The 17,098-nt window shown below is 36.3% G+C and overlaps 2 protein-coding genes across 2 annotated transcripts in view; both read left to right on the top strand.

Moving 5' to 3' along the window:
• The first annotated feature begins 785 nt into the window (after positions 1-785).
• LOC136852125 (chymotrypsinogen A-like) lies at positions 786-14,006 on the top strand. Its single transcript, XM_067126571.1, has 11 exons — positions 786-978; positions 4,581-4,692; positions 5,535-5,659; positions 6,917-7,008; positions 7,732-7,895; positions 8,740-8,914; positions 10,027-10,136; positions 10,631-10,786; positions 11,349-11,497; positions 12,472-12,592; positions 13,323-14,006. Exons 1-11 carry the CDS (start codon positions 904-906, stop codon positions 13,385-13,387), a joined length of 1,344 nt encoding a protein of 447 aa, XP_066982672.1. The 5' UTR covers positions 786-903; the 3' UTR covers positions 13,388-14,006.
• Positions 14,007-15,428: 1,422 nt separating this feature from the next.
• Positions 15,429-17,098, top strand: part of LOC136852335 (uncharacterized) — a 62,466-nt gene continuing 60,796 nt past the window's right edge. The window contains exon 1 of the mRNA XM_067126896.1: positions 15,429-15,589. The gene's annotated coding sequence lies outside the window, so the exon portion shown is untranslated. The remainder of the gene's footprint in view (positions 15,590-17,098) is intronic.

Here is a 17,098-nt window from a genome sequence, read left to right as displayed (position 1 = left end):
TTCCTCAGAGTCCTAAGATTATCTTAACTAGTATACCTGGAAGGTACCTGGGGAATGTGATTGATTACCCGGTCAGGTGACAGGTTGTCAATCTTCGCCGGCCTAATAGATCTTATCATTTTTTGTTTCTCCTCAAATTTGTGTCAATCTTCCCTGGCCTAATAGATCTTAGTTTTTCCTGAACTCAAAGGAATGTGAAGGAATGTTTTAAGTCAATAAGGTATTAAGTTCATGAAATTTTACATATATTTATTTTGCTCTACAGTCAGACCAAAGAACAGAACTTTCCATACGGTGACAAAAAATAATTAGACAAGTATTCATGAATGACAGATCACAAACAAAAAAGACAGTTAATTATCTCGCCTTCTATTTAATCAAAGCAAAACCGAAGCTTTGGTTTCGTACAATGAAATAACTGTAAGCAGACAGATGATAAATGATGATTCCATTACCATAAAAAAAATAATGAGAGATAAATTGAAAATCATCGTGATTCTTCTTGCATTTTTGGCTCGAAATTCATTGTCATTCATTATCCTTGGCTGACAGATCTCTCCCATACAAATCACCTGATCATCTGTAGTCACTAAATTCTTAGAAGGTACGAGCGAATTCCTATTAATTCGCCAACGAGGAAGAAAAACATGAGTCTAAGATTCCTTAACTGAAATGTACAAGGCAAATTTAATGAGCTGCTAACGAGACGATTAAGCTCTTTCTAATGAGATGAAACCTTCGTTACAAGGTCTCATACACGACGGGCCATTATGCAAAAGAGCTCCGTTATTTACTCAGACACCCAGGCGAGAATTTGGCTGTCGCATATCGGCTTGTGACGGTCCCAAAGGCTCTTTCGTGGTGGTGACAGGCAGGACCCTTCGACTGGGAGGGTGTTCCAACATGGCGTCCTCTCGGGCAGTTTCATTAGCGGGAATTCTGCTGGTCGTATCGGCTCTGTGCACTTCAGCGCTAATGGTAAAGATTTTTTTGATAGGTTTTTAGGTTTTGATGAAATTTGGGTACTTTTGTGGGTTTTTTAAAGAAATTTGGGCACTATTGGGCCTTTTTGATGAAATTTGGGCATTTTTAGGGCTATTTTCTATGAAATTTAGGCAATTTTGGGGCTTTTAATGAAACTTGGACACTTTTCGGGCGTTTTTAATGAAATTGGAAGATGGTTTTGGCTTTTTGATAAAATTTGGGCACTTGGGCTTTTTAATGAAATTTGGGCAATTTTGGGTTCTTTTTAATGAAAATTGGGTACTTTGGGCTCTTTTAATGAAATTTGGGTACTTCTGGGATCTTTTTTGATGAAATTTGGACACTTCTGGGGCCTTTTTTTTTTATGAAATTTGAGCAATTCCGAGCCCATAAGACAGTGAAAACAGTGAGTTGGAATGGTTAGACAGTAAGATAAAGAGATCAGTTGAATGAATGCATCATTTTTTGAGTGTGCAAAGCTCTCTGGCGTAGCGGCTGTGCTAGAGATTTAATCACTGATTAATCCCCTTTGGGATTACTGTACTGAATTATTAAAGCCATTAACTAAGATCAGTAGTCTCTGATAGAATTTGGAGAAATATTAATCCAACAAACTGTATAAGCCTGGGCTGAATGAAAGGCGCTCTCAGAAATGTAAAAACTCTAGGCCTAGTCTTCTCTCAGAAAGTGCCTTTTCCATTCTCAAAGAACGTATTTTTTCACTCAGAACGGGTAATTATACACTAGTTATCGTGGAATTATAATAATTTCGCCGTTTCTTATCTATTATAATTCCAGTTGTATGATAACTTGCAAAATAGAAGCCGTTTTGACAAACTGAAAAGCTCTAGGTCTAGTTTTCTCGAAGATCGTGAGTTTGCCGTTCTCAAAGAAAGTGTTTTTTTTTCACTCAGAACGTATAATTATGCATCAATTATCATAGAATTATAGTTATACGTCAGTTATCATGGAATAAAACGGGCAGAGATAATTATAATCCCACATTGTATGATAATTCACAGAATGAAAGCAGTTCTCTGAAACTTAAAAATCTAGGCCTAGTTTTCTCGAAGATCGTGATTTTCTGTTCTCAAAGAACGTGATTTTTTTTTACTCGGGGCTTATAGTTATACGTTGGTTATCAAGGAATGAAAGGAACAGGGATTATCTGTTTTCTTAGTGAAATAAACAAGCAAAAACTCCATAAACAGTTTCAGAATGAACACCAACTTCCTATATTACTATTAAGTAGTGGATAAATGTTCAACATTAGGCCTATATTGAACTCGGATATATATATATATATATATATATATATATATATATATATATATATATATATATATATATAGAGAGAGAGAGAGAGAGAGAGAGAGAGAGAGAGAGAGAGAGTCTTGCTAAGTGTAAACTGCATCTAAATGTAATTCTGATTTGTGTAATTTGACGATTTAAAAGTTTGTTTTATAAAGTCCCTGAAATATAAAAAAAGATATTTTAATAAACTAATATATATATATATATATATATATATATATATATATATATATATATATAAATATATAAATATATATATATATATATTTCTGATAATTAAAATCAGTAAAATGATAAAATCTGTAAGTTTCTGATAATTAGATCCGAAAGAAGACGTAATATATTTACAGACTTTAGACTCATGAAACTCTGATAAATTTTATTATAATATCTTTTTGACACCAAAGACTTAATAACTGCTTGAAAAATGACAATACATATATATATATATATGTATATATTATATTATATATATATATATATATATATATATATATATATATATATATATATATATATATATATATATATATATATATATATATATAAAACCTTGATTATAATATGTTTTTGACACCTAAGACTGAGTAATTGCTTGAAAAATGAATATATATATATATATATATATATATATATATATATATATATATATATATATATATATATATATATATGTATGTATGTATGTATGTATGTATGTATGTATGTATGTGCGTGTATAAGCGTGTGTGTGTGTTTGACACCCTAGACTGAAAGATTGTTGGAAAAATGACCAAAATGTATTTCCTTTTCAAAATATCTAACTCATCCTGTAGCCACCTGCGCAGACATCACGCACCAAAACCATTAGCTTGCTTTACTTTGCAAATTTCGTATGTAAATTGTACTCATTAAAAGAAAATTAGTATTTTTTTCTGTAAAAAAAAAATATCCACATAATTTTCACTTGTGCCTAAATACCTCTGACACATTTCACTGTTATAAACACGTCAACATGAAGTTATAAAATTTGCCTTAAGACTGTGTATTAGGCTTGTAACTGTGAGAGTTGCATTACAACTGTGACGTCGTGTTTTGCTCGTAACTGTGAATATCACATTACAACTGTGACGTCGTGTTTTGCTCGTAACTGTGAATATCACATTACAACTGTGACGTCATTCATTTGCTTGTAACTGTGAGAGTTGCTGTGAAGCTGTGACGTCGTGTCTAATGCTTGTAACTGTGAGAGTTGCTGTAAAGCTGTGGCGTCGTGATAATGCTTGTAACTTTGAGAGTTGCTGTAAAACTGTGAAGTCTTTATAATGCTTGTAACTGTGAGAGTTGCTGTAAAACTGTGGCGTCATTATAATGATTGTAACTGTGAGAGTTGCTGTAAAACTGTGACGTCATTAATAATGATTGTAACTGTGAGAGTTGCTGTAAAACTGTGAAGTCTTTATAATGCTTGTAACTGTGAGAGTTGCTGTAAAACTGTGACGTCATTATAATGATTGTAACTGTGAGAGTTGCTGTAAAGCTTTGATGTCGTGTATAATGCTTGTAACTGTGAGAGTTGCTGTAAAACTGTGGCGTCATTATAATGATTGTAACTGTGAGAGTTGCTGTAAAACTGTGGCGTCATTATAATGATTGTAACTGTGAGAGTTGCTGTAAAACTGTGACGTCATTAATAATGATTGTAACTGTGAGAGTTGCTGTAAAACTGTGAAGTCTTTATAATGCTTGTAACTGTGAGAGTTGCTGTAAAACTGTGACGTCATTATAATGATTGTAACTGTGAGAGTTGCTGTAAAGCTTTGATGTCGTGTATAATGCTTGTAACTGTGAGAGTTGAAATGGAACTGTGACGTCGTGTAAATTGCTCGGAATCGTGAAGTTCCATTAAAACTGTGATGTCGTGAAAGCTCAGAACTGTGAACGTCACAGTCCAACTGTGACGTCGTTTAAAAGCTCGGAACCGTGACGTGCACATAGTGCGGAACTGTGACTAAATTAAACACTTGGCATCACTCATTATGAGTCTAATATCTGTCACAAACATTTCTTGTTCGAAGTCTTTCATTAATTAGTAATTATGTGACGAGTGGACGTAACTAGCTCAATAATTAATTAGTTTAAGGACATAAATGACACTGAAGTTGTTGATAAGGACATGTTTTTAATGACACTGGAGTTATTACCTTCTGAAACTATTATGATCAAGATGTGTGAAACTATAGACCTATTTGGGACTTGAATATTTAATAATTGATTATTTATTTAATCATCCTCTTCTTCAGGAGGGAGATCGTGACCTTGAGGAGCGGGAAGCGACAAAAAACGACCCGAAAAGCGACGACGCCTCTGTGAAAAAACCAGCAAAGGAAATAGTCGGTGGTCCCAGAGTAGCAGGTAAGGATGTCTTAGGCCTACTTTCAATTTCAGGGACCGCGACTCATCGTTTTTCTCAAATATCTTTCAAACTGATTGTTTGATCGGAATGGTACTTTGACACAGTGTACAAGACACATCCTGCCAATTTTTGGTAATGTAGTGCATTGTCAAATGGTTCTAGTTAAGGCGTTTACTCTTGACTTCTATGGTGTTGTCAAGCATCGCCAAACTATGCATTCGAGCGTCCTTTATCCCCAGACCGTCTCTCCCTTTTCCTTCTCCACCTCATCCCTCCCTCAACCCATTTTCCTGGCCTCTCCATCCCCGCCTCCTCTTTCCTGTCTATGGGGGATAGCGTGGACGTTCGATTGTGTAGATAAGTCCCGCTGACTCATGCGACTTTGCCTTTAAAAGTCAAGAGTAGATGCCTTAACTAAAACCATTTGACAATGCATTATGTTACCAAAAATTAGCAGAAGGTGCCTTGTACACTGTGCCAAAGTACCATTTCGATCAAATAATTAACTTCGAAGATATTTGAGAAAAACGATGACTCGGATCCCTGAAATGGATAGTGAGTGACTTGTTAAGGGATTTAGATTACTATGCTTGTATATATACTGTGTGTATATAGATTCAGGTGATGTGACTTACCTGACCCGACCTTTCTTAGGTGGAAGGTCACTACTGACCCCGGACACTGATGCTAAAGAGTTTATTTGGTCAATTTCATAACTCAGTGTAAGGTAAGGATGGTTCGATTCTGTTGAAAAAAAAAAGAGCCTAAACTCTTTGTTTTTCTTCTTCTTCCAGACGGTAAAAAAAATAGGCCTAAATTTTTTTATTCTTCTTCCAAACAGTGGAGTTGCCCTGTCAGGTAAATCCTACGCCATATGCCATGAATCCGGGAAATACAGTTGTATTTAAATCGCCCAGATTTTCGCGCAGGTATCCCAGGAACACAGACTGCGGCTGGATCTTAACTGTAAGTTTCATAAAAAATCATTTTGGTATTTCACTAGGCCTATGTGGATAGGCATATGACCAAACCAGGATGACATTTAATCTTATCATGTATCTTTGCTCCAATAGTGACGCTTTTTGGGCATTTTCTATATGAGGACCACCTACATTCATTTGTTTTCAATGTATATAGCGTTGCTTAGGCCTATATATCACTTAAAAGTGCAATATAACTTCATTTAGAAGCGTTGACAGTTCCATCAAATTAATTTTGGAATTTCGATAGGCCTATATGGATAGGCATCTGATTACACCAGTGCAGCATTAGAAGATAATCTTATTGCGTATGTTTGCGTCTATTGTCTATTATCTGTTGTCTATTGTCCGTTATCTGTTGTCTATTGTCTGTTATCTATTACCTACTGCCTATTCTCGGACATTTTCTATATTAGGACCATCTACAATAATTTGTTTTTAATATATATATTATTGCTTAGGCCTATATTGCCTAACAGTGATATAGGTCTATGGTGAACTTATAGATCTGTGCTATGGTGAGACTATAGGCATATGGTTAGCCTGGAATGTGTGGAATTAGACTTATTTTTACTTTTTTTTAAGATTCCAATTTCCTGGGACGTTTTCTATCATCACTTGTATAAACAAGCGAAAAATTAAGCTTTCAGCCACTGACCGGTGGTGGCCTGTCCCATAGCGTTGCCAGACGCACGACTATGGCTAACCTTATCCTTAAATAAAATAAAAACTGCTGAGGCTAGAGGGCTGCAATTTTGGTATGTTTGATGATTGGAGGATGGATGAGCAACGTACCAATTTGCAGCCCTCTAGCCTCAGCGGTTTTTAAGATATGAGGGCGGACAGAACCGGCTGGCAACGGGAAGTCAGTCAATCAAACGCCTTTTTTCCTTCAGACAAAGTTGCGAGGCGTTTTTCGTTTATCTTCTTATATCGATTGGCTATTTTAATAGATAGATAGATAGATAGATAGATAGACAGATAGATATAAAAATAAATCGATCATTCAAAGAGTTTCAAAAATCATCTGATCAGCTCGCCAGTATCTGGCCAACTAATCAGGCCCAAATTGGCAACCAACCTTCAAATTCTGAGGATTAATTTGGTCCCAAGGTCGATATTCCCATGAAAATATGATTTAATAACTTATAAGTATAAGTAAATAGACTTTAAGTAAAATTATAGAGATAAGTAAATTAGATTATAAGTATAAGTTAACTTAAATAATCTTATTTTATTGCAGGGAACAAATATAGTCGTGGGTTGCGATCAGTTCCGGATGCAGCGTCCCAAATTTGGCATTTGCTTGGACTATCTCTCTCTCGGTGGGTCTAGGTAAGTGGGAAGGAATCTCTCTCTCTCTCTCTCTCTCTCTCTCTCTCTCTCTCTCTCTCTCTCTCTCTCTCAGTGGGTCTGAGTGAGTTAAGAAGAATTTCATTGGTTAGTGTGCAAGTTCTTTCAAATGGTGGGTAAAAATCTTTATTTAAACTCTCTCTCTCTCTCTCTCTCTCTCTCTCTCTCTCTCTCTATTTTTTCTGTGTAGGCCCACTGCTATCTCTCTCTCCTCTCTTTCTCCCTCTCTCTCTCTCTCTCTCTCTCTCTCTCTCTCTCTCTCTCTCTCTCTCTCTCTCTCTCAGTGGGTCTAAGTGCCATAGTTTCTGTGTAGGCCCACTGCTGTCTCTCTCTCTCTCTCTCTCTCTCAGTGGGTCTAAGTGCCATGTTTTCTGTGCAGGCCCACTGCTCTCTCTCTCTCTCTCTCTCTCTCTCTCTCTCTCTCTCTCTCTCTCAGTGGGTCTAAGTGCCATTTTTTCTGTGCAGGCCCACTGCTAACTCTCTCTGTCTGTCTGTCTGTCTCTCTCTCTCTCTCTCTCTCTCTCTGTGGGTCTAAGTGCCATTTTTTCTGTGTAGGTCAACTGCTGGTTTGATAATAATAGATATATATATGTCTATTTATCTGATGATTATGTATATTTACAAACTCCTGTTAAAAGTGTACTTTCTCTCTCTCTCTCTCTCTCTCTCTCTCTCTCTCTCTCTCTCTCTCTCTCTCTCTCACAGGTTTTGTGGAAAGTACGGTCAAAGGCCCGTTGATTTTGTGAATAACGGTGCCTCTCTCTCGATCAGCTTCCATTCTGACAGACAGTGGAACAAGAGAGGATTCTCCTGTACAGCAACATCTTTGCAAGCAGCTCCTCCTGATGAGGAAGTCCCGTCGACTTGCAGTAAGTGATCCGCCATCTTGGAAAACCCAGTGTAGCTCAGATATTGAAGTAAATCGCCATCTTGGAAAACCCGGTGTAGCTCAGATATTGAAGTAAGTTGCCATCTTGGAAAACCCAGTGTAGCTCAGATATTGAAGTAAATCACCATCTTGGAAAACCCGGTGTAGCTCAGATATTGAAGTAAATCGCCATCTTGGAAAACCCGGTGTAGCTCAGATATTGAAGTAAATCGCCATCTTGGAAAACCCGGTGTAGCTCAGATATTGAAGTAAATCGCCATCTTGGAAAACCCGGTGTAGCTCAGATATTGAAGTAAGTCGCCATCTTGGAAAACCTGGTGTAGCTCAGTTATTGAAGTGATCCGCCATCTTGGAAAACCTGGTGTAGCTCAGATATTGAAGTAAATCGCCATCTTGGAAAACCAGGTGTAGCTCAGATATTGAAGTAAATCGCCATCTTGGAAAACCCGGCGTAGCTTATGTTCTGAAGTAAATCAAGGATTTTGGACGTGGGAAAGCCCTGTTTAGTAGCTTAGCCTAGCATGGCTTAGATTTTGAAATAGATCCATGATTCTGGATGTTAGATAGGCGATTTATTTCCAAGTTTTAAACCCAGCTGACCTAGACTTTGATTCTGAAATAAATCCGGGCTCTTGGATGTTAGATGGCGATTTATTTCAAAGTTGTAAATCCAGCTGACTTAGAATTTGATTCTGAAATAAACTCAGGCTCCTGGATGTTAAAAAGGCGATTTATTTCCAAGTTATAAATCCAGTTTAATATCCAAATAACCATGACTTATCAGAATCCCTTCGAAAATAATCCTGATTCCGTTTCCTTCCCAGCCTGTGGGATACCCAACAGACAGTCCAGGATCGTAGGAGGGCATCCTACGGGCCAGAACGAGTACCCCTGGCAAGTGGCCATAGCGTGGCCTGGAAATAACGACTTCCAGGACTTGTATTGTGGGGGATCCATCATCAACAAGAGATTCGTTCTGACAGCTGCCCATTGTGGAGTGTGAGTTTCAAGTGTCAGAGAAAGACAATTAATGAAAATAATAGTTTGAAAATAGTTACTGGAGGTTTTTATTAAAAGTTGTTTTGAAAGGCTTTTGATCTTTTGTTCTGCTTCTGTGTTCTACGTTCTGTGTTCTATTTTTACTGTTTTTAGCAGTTTTTTTTATGTATAGGCCTATTTGATAGCTGTCCATTCTGGCGTGTGAGTTGAAGTGTTCTAAAAAATAGTAAAAAATAATAGTTTAAAAATAGTTACCAGAGGCTTTTGTTAAAAATTGTTATGAAAGGCTTTTGTTCTTTTGTTCTGCTTCTGTGTTCTACGTTCTGTGTTCTACTTTTAGCGGCTTTTTTATGTATAGGCCTATATGATAGCTGCCCATTCTGGCGCGTGAGCTGAGCTATTTTAAAAAATAGTAAAAAATAATAATTTAAAAATAGTTATTAGAAGCTTTTGTAAAAAATTGTTACCAGAGGCTTTCGTTCTTTTGTTCTGCTTCTGTGTTTCATGTTTAGTGTCTTCAGCGCCGTTTTTTTCGTATAGGCCTAATTTTGGCATTTTTTTTATGCATAGGCCTGCTCTTGGTTTCGTAATAATAAATATACGTCTATTATGTATATATACTGGTTTTTAAAGATATGGAAAATCATATTTATACTTTTACATTATCATAGACTCTCTCTCTCTCTCTCTCTCTCTCTCTCTCTCTCTCTCTCTCTCTCTCTCTCTCTCTCTCTCTCTCTCTCTCTCCAATTTTTATGCATAGGCCTACATTTGGTTTGATGAAAATAGATATATTGCTGCTTACCTGGTTACCATATGTATAAACTGTTTTTAAAAGTGCACTTTTAATCTCTCTCTCTCTCTCTCTCTCTCTCTCTCTCTCTCTCTCTCTCTCTCTCTCTCTCTCTCTCTCTCTCGATTTTTTGAAGTATAGGCCTACTTTTGGTTTGATAATAATGAATATAAGTCTGTTTATCTGACGATTATTTATATATATATATATATATATATATATATATATATATATATATATATATATATATATATATATAAACTGGTTGTTAAAAGCTTAATTCTAACCTCTCTCTCTCTCTCTCTCTCCCTCCCTCCAGTATCTCCCAGGACCAGGTGATTGTTGGGGCATACTCGTGGCTTTCACCACTCACCTCAGGACGAAGAGTCAACATTGACACCGTCATACCACATGAACAATATAATCCTGGTGAGTTGGAAGTCATTTAGAAAGCTACTTATTAGCATAAATACCTCAATGAACATTTTGAATAGCATTCATAAGCAAATATGTCGATTATAATGCCTTAAATGTTTTAAAATGTTAGCGATAAGAACTCTGGTATTGGTCGGATGTTTCCCAAAACTTGCTGTGATCTTGAGGTCGTGTGGCTGTCTTGAGACTCGTGATCTAACATGACCCAGATTATGAATGAATCATTTATCTTCATTTAATTAGATATTCAGTAAATGTAAATTATATATTTTAGTTGAAACTGGCTAATGTATAAATTTGCATCATTCATTTTCAATGAAATATCAGCCAAAATTCTCCATCTTAAATCAAGCTCTATTCCTAGGCCTATGCGAAGTTTATCACCGTATGACAAACCAGCAAATACATTTAAATTCTGCAAAGAACAGCTGACCAACATTCCTTTTTCTTCAAAGAATAACTAACACACTCTTCCACTTATTCACCAGAAACGAAGGAAAATGACATCGCACTAATCAGGCTGGCAGAGGACCTGAATTTCACAGACACAAAAGAAGCCGCAGTGTGTTTGCCATCTCCTGGGACGCAGGACACCTATGAAGGAACCAAGGCCATAGCCACTGGTTGGGGGTCACTAGACTATGGTTTGTATGGTTGTCTTTGGTTGGGGTGTTGCTATATTTATCCATCTAGTTAATTAACAATTATTTGGTTATTTATTCTTTTAGGAGCTAAATACAGCACAGTAAAGGGTCAAGGATTACTGTAGGCCTAGCAGGATATACATTAATCTAGTTAATTCTTAATAATCTAGTTGCTTATTTATTTAGGAACGAAACAGAGCAGAGGAAAGGGTCCAGGCTTACTGTAGGCCTGGTAAATATTTCTGTAATGGGCATTTCCGAGGGAAATTTGCCCTAACCAGATTTATCTTAACCTAACCTAACCTTGGATGGCGTGCCCTGACCTGGCCGAGGGAGCTTAGCTCCCCCTGGACCCCTCCTAAATAAGTCTTTACACCTCACTCTGCAGAGCAAGGATTCAGGACTACTGTAGCCTTTCCTGTAGCAGGAATTTCAGAGGGAATATGACCTTTATTTATTTATTTATCTGTCTACACACAGACGCCTACACAACCAGACCAGGCACCTTTAGAGTTAGTTGAGCAACAACTTCACATTATAATTATCACACATCTGCTTTCAGGAACACCTGTTTTCCCTTCTGAACTTCAAGAAGTCGAGGTCGATGTTGTAAATAACTCTGTGTGCACGGCAACCAACGGGAAGGTTTCCCTGATTACGGACAGCATGCTGTGTGCTGGGTCAGATGCAGGTGGAAAGGACACGTGTCAGGTAAGATAGGACAGTCCAGGGCACCTGTCATTTAAGATAGGATGGTCCTGGACACCTGTCATTTAAGACAGGATGGTCCAGGACACCTGTCATTTAAGATAGGATGGTCATGGACACCTGTCATTTAAGATAGGATGGTCCTGGACACCTGTCATTTAAGATAGGATGGTCCTGGACACCTGTCATTTAAGATAGGATGGTCCTGGACACTTGTCATTTAAGATAGGATGGTCTAGGACACCTATCGTTTAAGATAGGACAGTATACGACACTTGTCATTTAAGATAGGACGGCCCAGGACATCTGTCAGGTAAGATATGACAGTCTAGGACACCTGTCATTTAAGATAGGACGGTCCAGAACACCTGTCAAGTAAGATAGGATAGTCTAGCACACCTGTCAGGTAAGATAGGACAGTCTAGGTCACCTGTCATTTAAGAAAGGACAGTCTAGGAAACCTGTCATTTAAAGGACAGTCTGGGACACCTTTCAGGTAAGAAAGAACAGTCTAGGACACCTTTCATTTAAGATAGGATAGTCTAGCACACCTGTCAGGTGAGACTGGGCTATCAAGGTAGTTTTGAACACCACTTAGTCGACCATTTTTGGGGGGGGCAAAGTGTCGAATATGCATTATTTTTGCAATTGATGAAGAGAGACTGACTTTGACACTTTGCTGAAGCAAAAAATTTGTAATTAAAATTACCGTCGATGCAGTTACCTCAAATACCCGATACAAAAATTGCAAATTCGACACTTTGGCCTTCACCAAAAAAAGGTACAACTTAGCCTGAAGCAAGGACTTTGATAATCTCATTCTTCCAAGAACAGCCAGGAACAACTGATCTGACTTTATATAACCTGCAGTAAGGTCATTGTTAATCTTCTTTCAAGAACAGCGGGAATAACTTATCAAAACTTTTTGTACTATAATTGACAATTTTTCTCCTTTCTCATTTATCTTATTTAACCAGGGTGATTCGGGAGGACCTCTAGTTTCCGAAACAAACGGCATCTACACCCAAATTGGCGTCACGTCCATGGGAGTAGGCTGTGGATCTGAAGACTTCTATGGAGTCTACACGCGTCTGACTAGTAAGTGCAAAACTATAATATTTTTTATATTTGCTTAAAGTTCGAGATAGAATAAAGAAACTGTTTTCTGGCTAATACAAAGGCATTATAGGTCTATTTTTTTTATTTATATATATAAGATTTCTTACCATGAATACCCCCAAAAATGACAAAAGTCAACTGTCATAGTATTTTTAGGAATTTTCGCTTATAGATGAATGATATTTTGGTTACAATTAGATCTTAAGTGAATATATTATTTTCTGGACCATATAAAGGCTTTATAAGTCCATTACCTTTATTTTATATACAAAATAAAGATAATGGACTTATAATGCCTTTATATGGTCCAGAAAATAATATATTCACTAAAGATCTAATTATAACCAAAATATCATCCATCTATAAGCGAAAATTCCTAAAAATACTATGACAGTTGACATTTGTCATTTCTGGGGAGGTTCGTGGTAAGAAATCTTATATATAAAACGGAAAAATAGACCTATAATGCCTTTGTATTAACCAGAAATGAAAAATATGTCCAAATATGCCAAGATATTCATCTGGACTGACCCCAAATTTTTTTCTAACGAGTGACGATATTATTTTCTGAACTATTCAAAGGCATCATAAATCCATTGTCTCTGTTTTGTATATAATATTACTAACCCTTAAACCCCCAAAAATAAAAAAAATAAAATTTTTAAATTAACCTAAACTGACCCTAAACTCAGTCTAATGTCTCTCGCAGGCTACGTAGACTGGATAGGGTCCCAAGTTGGAGCTTACGGAATATGTGACGCCACGCAGATGTGACCCAATGAACTATGCTAACATCTAATAACTGTGTCGAGTGAAAATTATGTATTTGTTCACCTAATAGTCTTGTTAAACCTCTATAGACTCATTTGCAATTGAAACCTGTCTTGTTGAATCGCCATAGACTCATTTGCAATTGAAATCTGTTTTGTTTAACCACCATAGACTAATTTGCAATTGAAGCCTGTCTTGTTAAATCGCTATAGACTCATTTACAATTGAAAACTGTTTTATTAAACCATCATAGACTCATTTGCAATAGCAAATGTCTTGTTAAACCGCTATAGACTCATTTGCAATAGAAACCTGCCTTGTTGAATCGCCATAGGCTCATTTGCAATTGAAATCTGTGATGTTAAGTCGCTATAGACTCATTTACAATTGAAAATTGTTTTATTAAACCGCTATAGACTCATTTGCAATAGCAAATGTTTTGTTAAACCGCTATAGATTCATGTGAACTTGAAATATGTCTTGTTAAACCGCTATAGATTCATGTGAACTTGAAATATGTCTTGTTAAACCACCATAGAATCATGTAGCGTTTTAAAACCTGATGGTTTTAGCAGCCATATTGTTTAATCAGCCTGATGTAATAACAATTAAATGCAATTAATTTAATGTTCGCTCTTCAACCTTCAGATTAATTTAAGCTTTGCAAATAAAATCAATTAGATATCTAAGTTTCTTGAGATGTTGCAGACCTTGATTTAAACTTTACGAAGAAAATCAATTAAATTTCAAGTTTCTTTAGATGTTGTAGGCATAATTTGTTAGTGACACTGAGTCTAACAGAGTCAGAATCAACTTGGAAGCATTTGGAAACTCAACTGAGTCTTACAGAGCCAGAAAATCAACTTGAAAGCATTTGGAAACTCAGCTGATCTTACAGAGCCAGTTAATCAACTTGAAAGCATTTGGAAACTCATCTGAGTCTAACAGAGTCAGTTCATCAACTTGGAAGCGTTTGGAAACTCAACTGCATCTAACAGAGCCAGTTCATTAACTTGGAAGCGTTTGGAAACTCAACTGAGTCTAACAGAGTCAGTTCGTTAACTTGGAAGCATTTGAAAACTCAACTGAGTCCAACAGAAGCAGTTAATCAAAAGTAACATAATTATTTATACTAAAGGGAAGGGGAAAAAAAAAATATATATATACGACATAATGTCTCTGATCACCTGACGGCAGCGAGAGTTATTTTACTGGCGCCGCATAGCGCTATTATGAACGGGAGATTTACGAGACGTCTCTCCGTGTGCGGGATCAAAGCTCTGAATGAAGAAGAAGAAGAAGAAGAAGAAGAAGAAGAAGAAGAAGAAGAAAGATAAACAGACCGTTTGCTTATTATATATACGGCATATATACTGTGTATGTTTGGTAGTGACAACTTCTCGATGCATGGTACTAATTTTGTAGGCTTACTTTTTTACTTTTAACTTATGTTATTATATATACAATATGCTTTGAGTATTGTCATATATATTTACTTAATTAAGTATTATATCACGGTTTATTAAATTGGAAATATATGGTCACCCAAATACTTATTATATATATTTTAGTGACAAATTCTCAAGGCATGACACTACTAATCTTGTAGGCTTACTTTCCGCTTTTATCTTATACCACTTACAAATAATTAAAGTACTGCCATATATGTTTACTTGAGTAGATATTCTACCATTTATTACTAATTACAAATATATATACTGTAACTAACTGTAAATTAACTGTATAATTTTAACCACCATGAAGCATCAAAATACAGTAAGTCTTGTTTCCTCTTAAGTAAAAAATCATGCGCGCGCAAACCGATGACGTCACGGCATCTTAAGCCCTGTAATAAACTTGACACTTCAAAATATTATATATAGTCTGTTTCCTCTTAAGTAAGAACCCATGCACGCGCGCAAACCGATGACGCCACGGCCTCCCAATCCCTGTAACAGCAGTACTGTAATCAGTTACCAGTAGTTACAGAAATTCAGTATCTTCAGTGAGTGAGTTTCCGAAAGGTGGTGACTTAGGTCCCTTCCTGCTCTAAGTGGCGGAGATTTATCAACATTTTGAAATGTTTATTAAGGGGAAAATATACAGAGGGTATCTTACAGTTATGGGTAACTGTAGGAGAGATACAGGAGGAGAGAAGTTAATAATGAAAGACACAGGAGAAGAGAAGTTGATAATGAGAGAAAGGTAAGTTCTTTATAGTCTCATGTACCCTGTGTATTATACAGCTTTTCAAATATTTATTCAGGAGAGCTTTTTTATTAAAAGAATATATACCATACTTATTCAAGACAGGATAAATCGAGATAAGTGTCTTGAAAACCACTTAAATGAAGTAATTTAAGCTCAACTTGAGCACTTTATGATAATAGAATAGTCAGATGTGCATTAGACCGAACTGTCCAAGCCTTAAGCTTTAACAGGTAAACAGCTCAATCAGTTATTAACCTGTTTCGTGATATTGTTACTAATTATGTTAACTGAATCTTACTCTCGATTGATAAGACTTTTATTTGATATTTATGATAATAATTTACTTATCTATTCATTTATGATTTATGATAAAGACTCGATTGCCTGTTAGCCTAAGAAAGGACTCTTCATAGGCGTATTGTTTACTATTCCAAGAAGCATTTGTGAATTGTCATCAAGTGCTAATTATTTCACCATGACCGTTAAGGAAAATAACCTAAGTATTAAGTGGTATTGTTTATTTACATAAAAATTTGCCCCAGAATTAAGCATTATGTAAAAAAAAAGTGGTTCATTTAACGAAAGTTCAAGAAACGGCTGTTTGGGTGAGACTAAACCATTTGAGTTAAAGGCTCTGTTGTGACGATTGTGGTCAATAGACTGACTCTCTCTCTCTCTGTCTCTCTCTCTCTCTCTCTCTCTCTCTCTCTCTCTCTCTCTCAACTAAACAAAGCAAAAACAGTTAAATAAGTTTATCACCCAGCACGAAGCACCTGACCTACTGCATAGTTGCACGAACGAATGCAATATTTCACAGGGCAAATCCTACGATATCAACGGTTTAAGTCTTGAAATGATGGCCACTGATACGTGGCAAAGTTGTTTATAAGGAATTAGGATTACAATTTGCCCGGCACACGGGAAAAATAGAGGATTTATTTCGTTGCGGAAGTGTCCTCTGCAATGTTGCAAGAGGCTGGAAGGACTCAAGTTACGATTGCCGATGAAGTGTCATGAATTTATATATTGCTGCAGATCTAAGCAGCTATGAAATTGATGTAATACCTGCAGTCAGGGATGTGTGATGTACAGTATATATATATATATATATATATATATATATATATATATATATATATATATATATATATATATATATATATATATATATATGTATATATATGTATAATTATTCAGAAGATGATAGGTTGACATCTACCTGCATTAACCTAGACCTATACCAAGTAGACACCTTCAACATATTGAATTCCTTGTCTTTAATCTTGTCTCCAACTGGCCTGGGCATTACAAGATCATCAGGAATCCTGCAGAGAAAGTACCCAGCTGCTACCTTGTCAGAGATAGGCCTAGTACTGTTTATTCTAGTAGGTCTAAGGCTTCATAATCTCGCAAGGCGTTTTTCAACATATTCAACTTAAAGCCTTTTATTTCGTTTCCAACTGACTTGTGCATAAGAAAATTCACCAGAAATATTGCAAAGAT

Source organism: Macrobrachium rosenbergii, chromosome 25 (genome assembly GCF_040412425.1).
Source record: "Macrobrachium rosenbergii isolate ZJJX-2024 chromosome 25, ASM4041242v1, whole genome shotgun sequence".
Classification (NCBI taxonomy): domain Eukaryota; kingdom Metazoa; phylum Arthropoda; class Malacostraca; order Decapoda; family Palaemonidae; genus Macrobrachium; species Macrobrachium rosenbergii.
The sequence above is the reverse complement of the archived record's forward strand: the minus strand, read 5'-3'. Positions and strand labels throughout refer to the sequence as shown.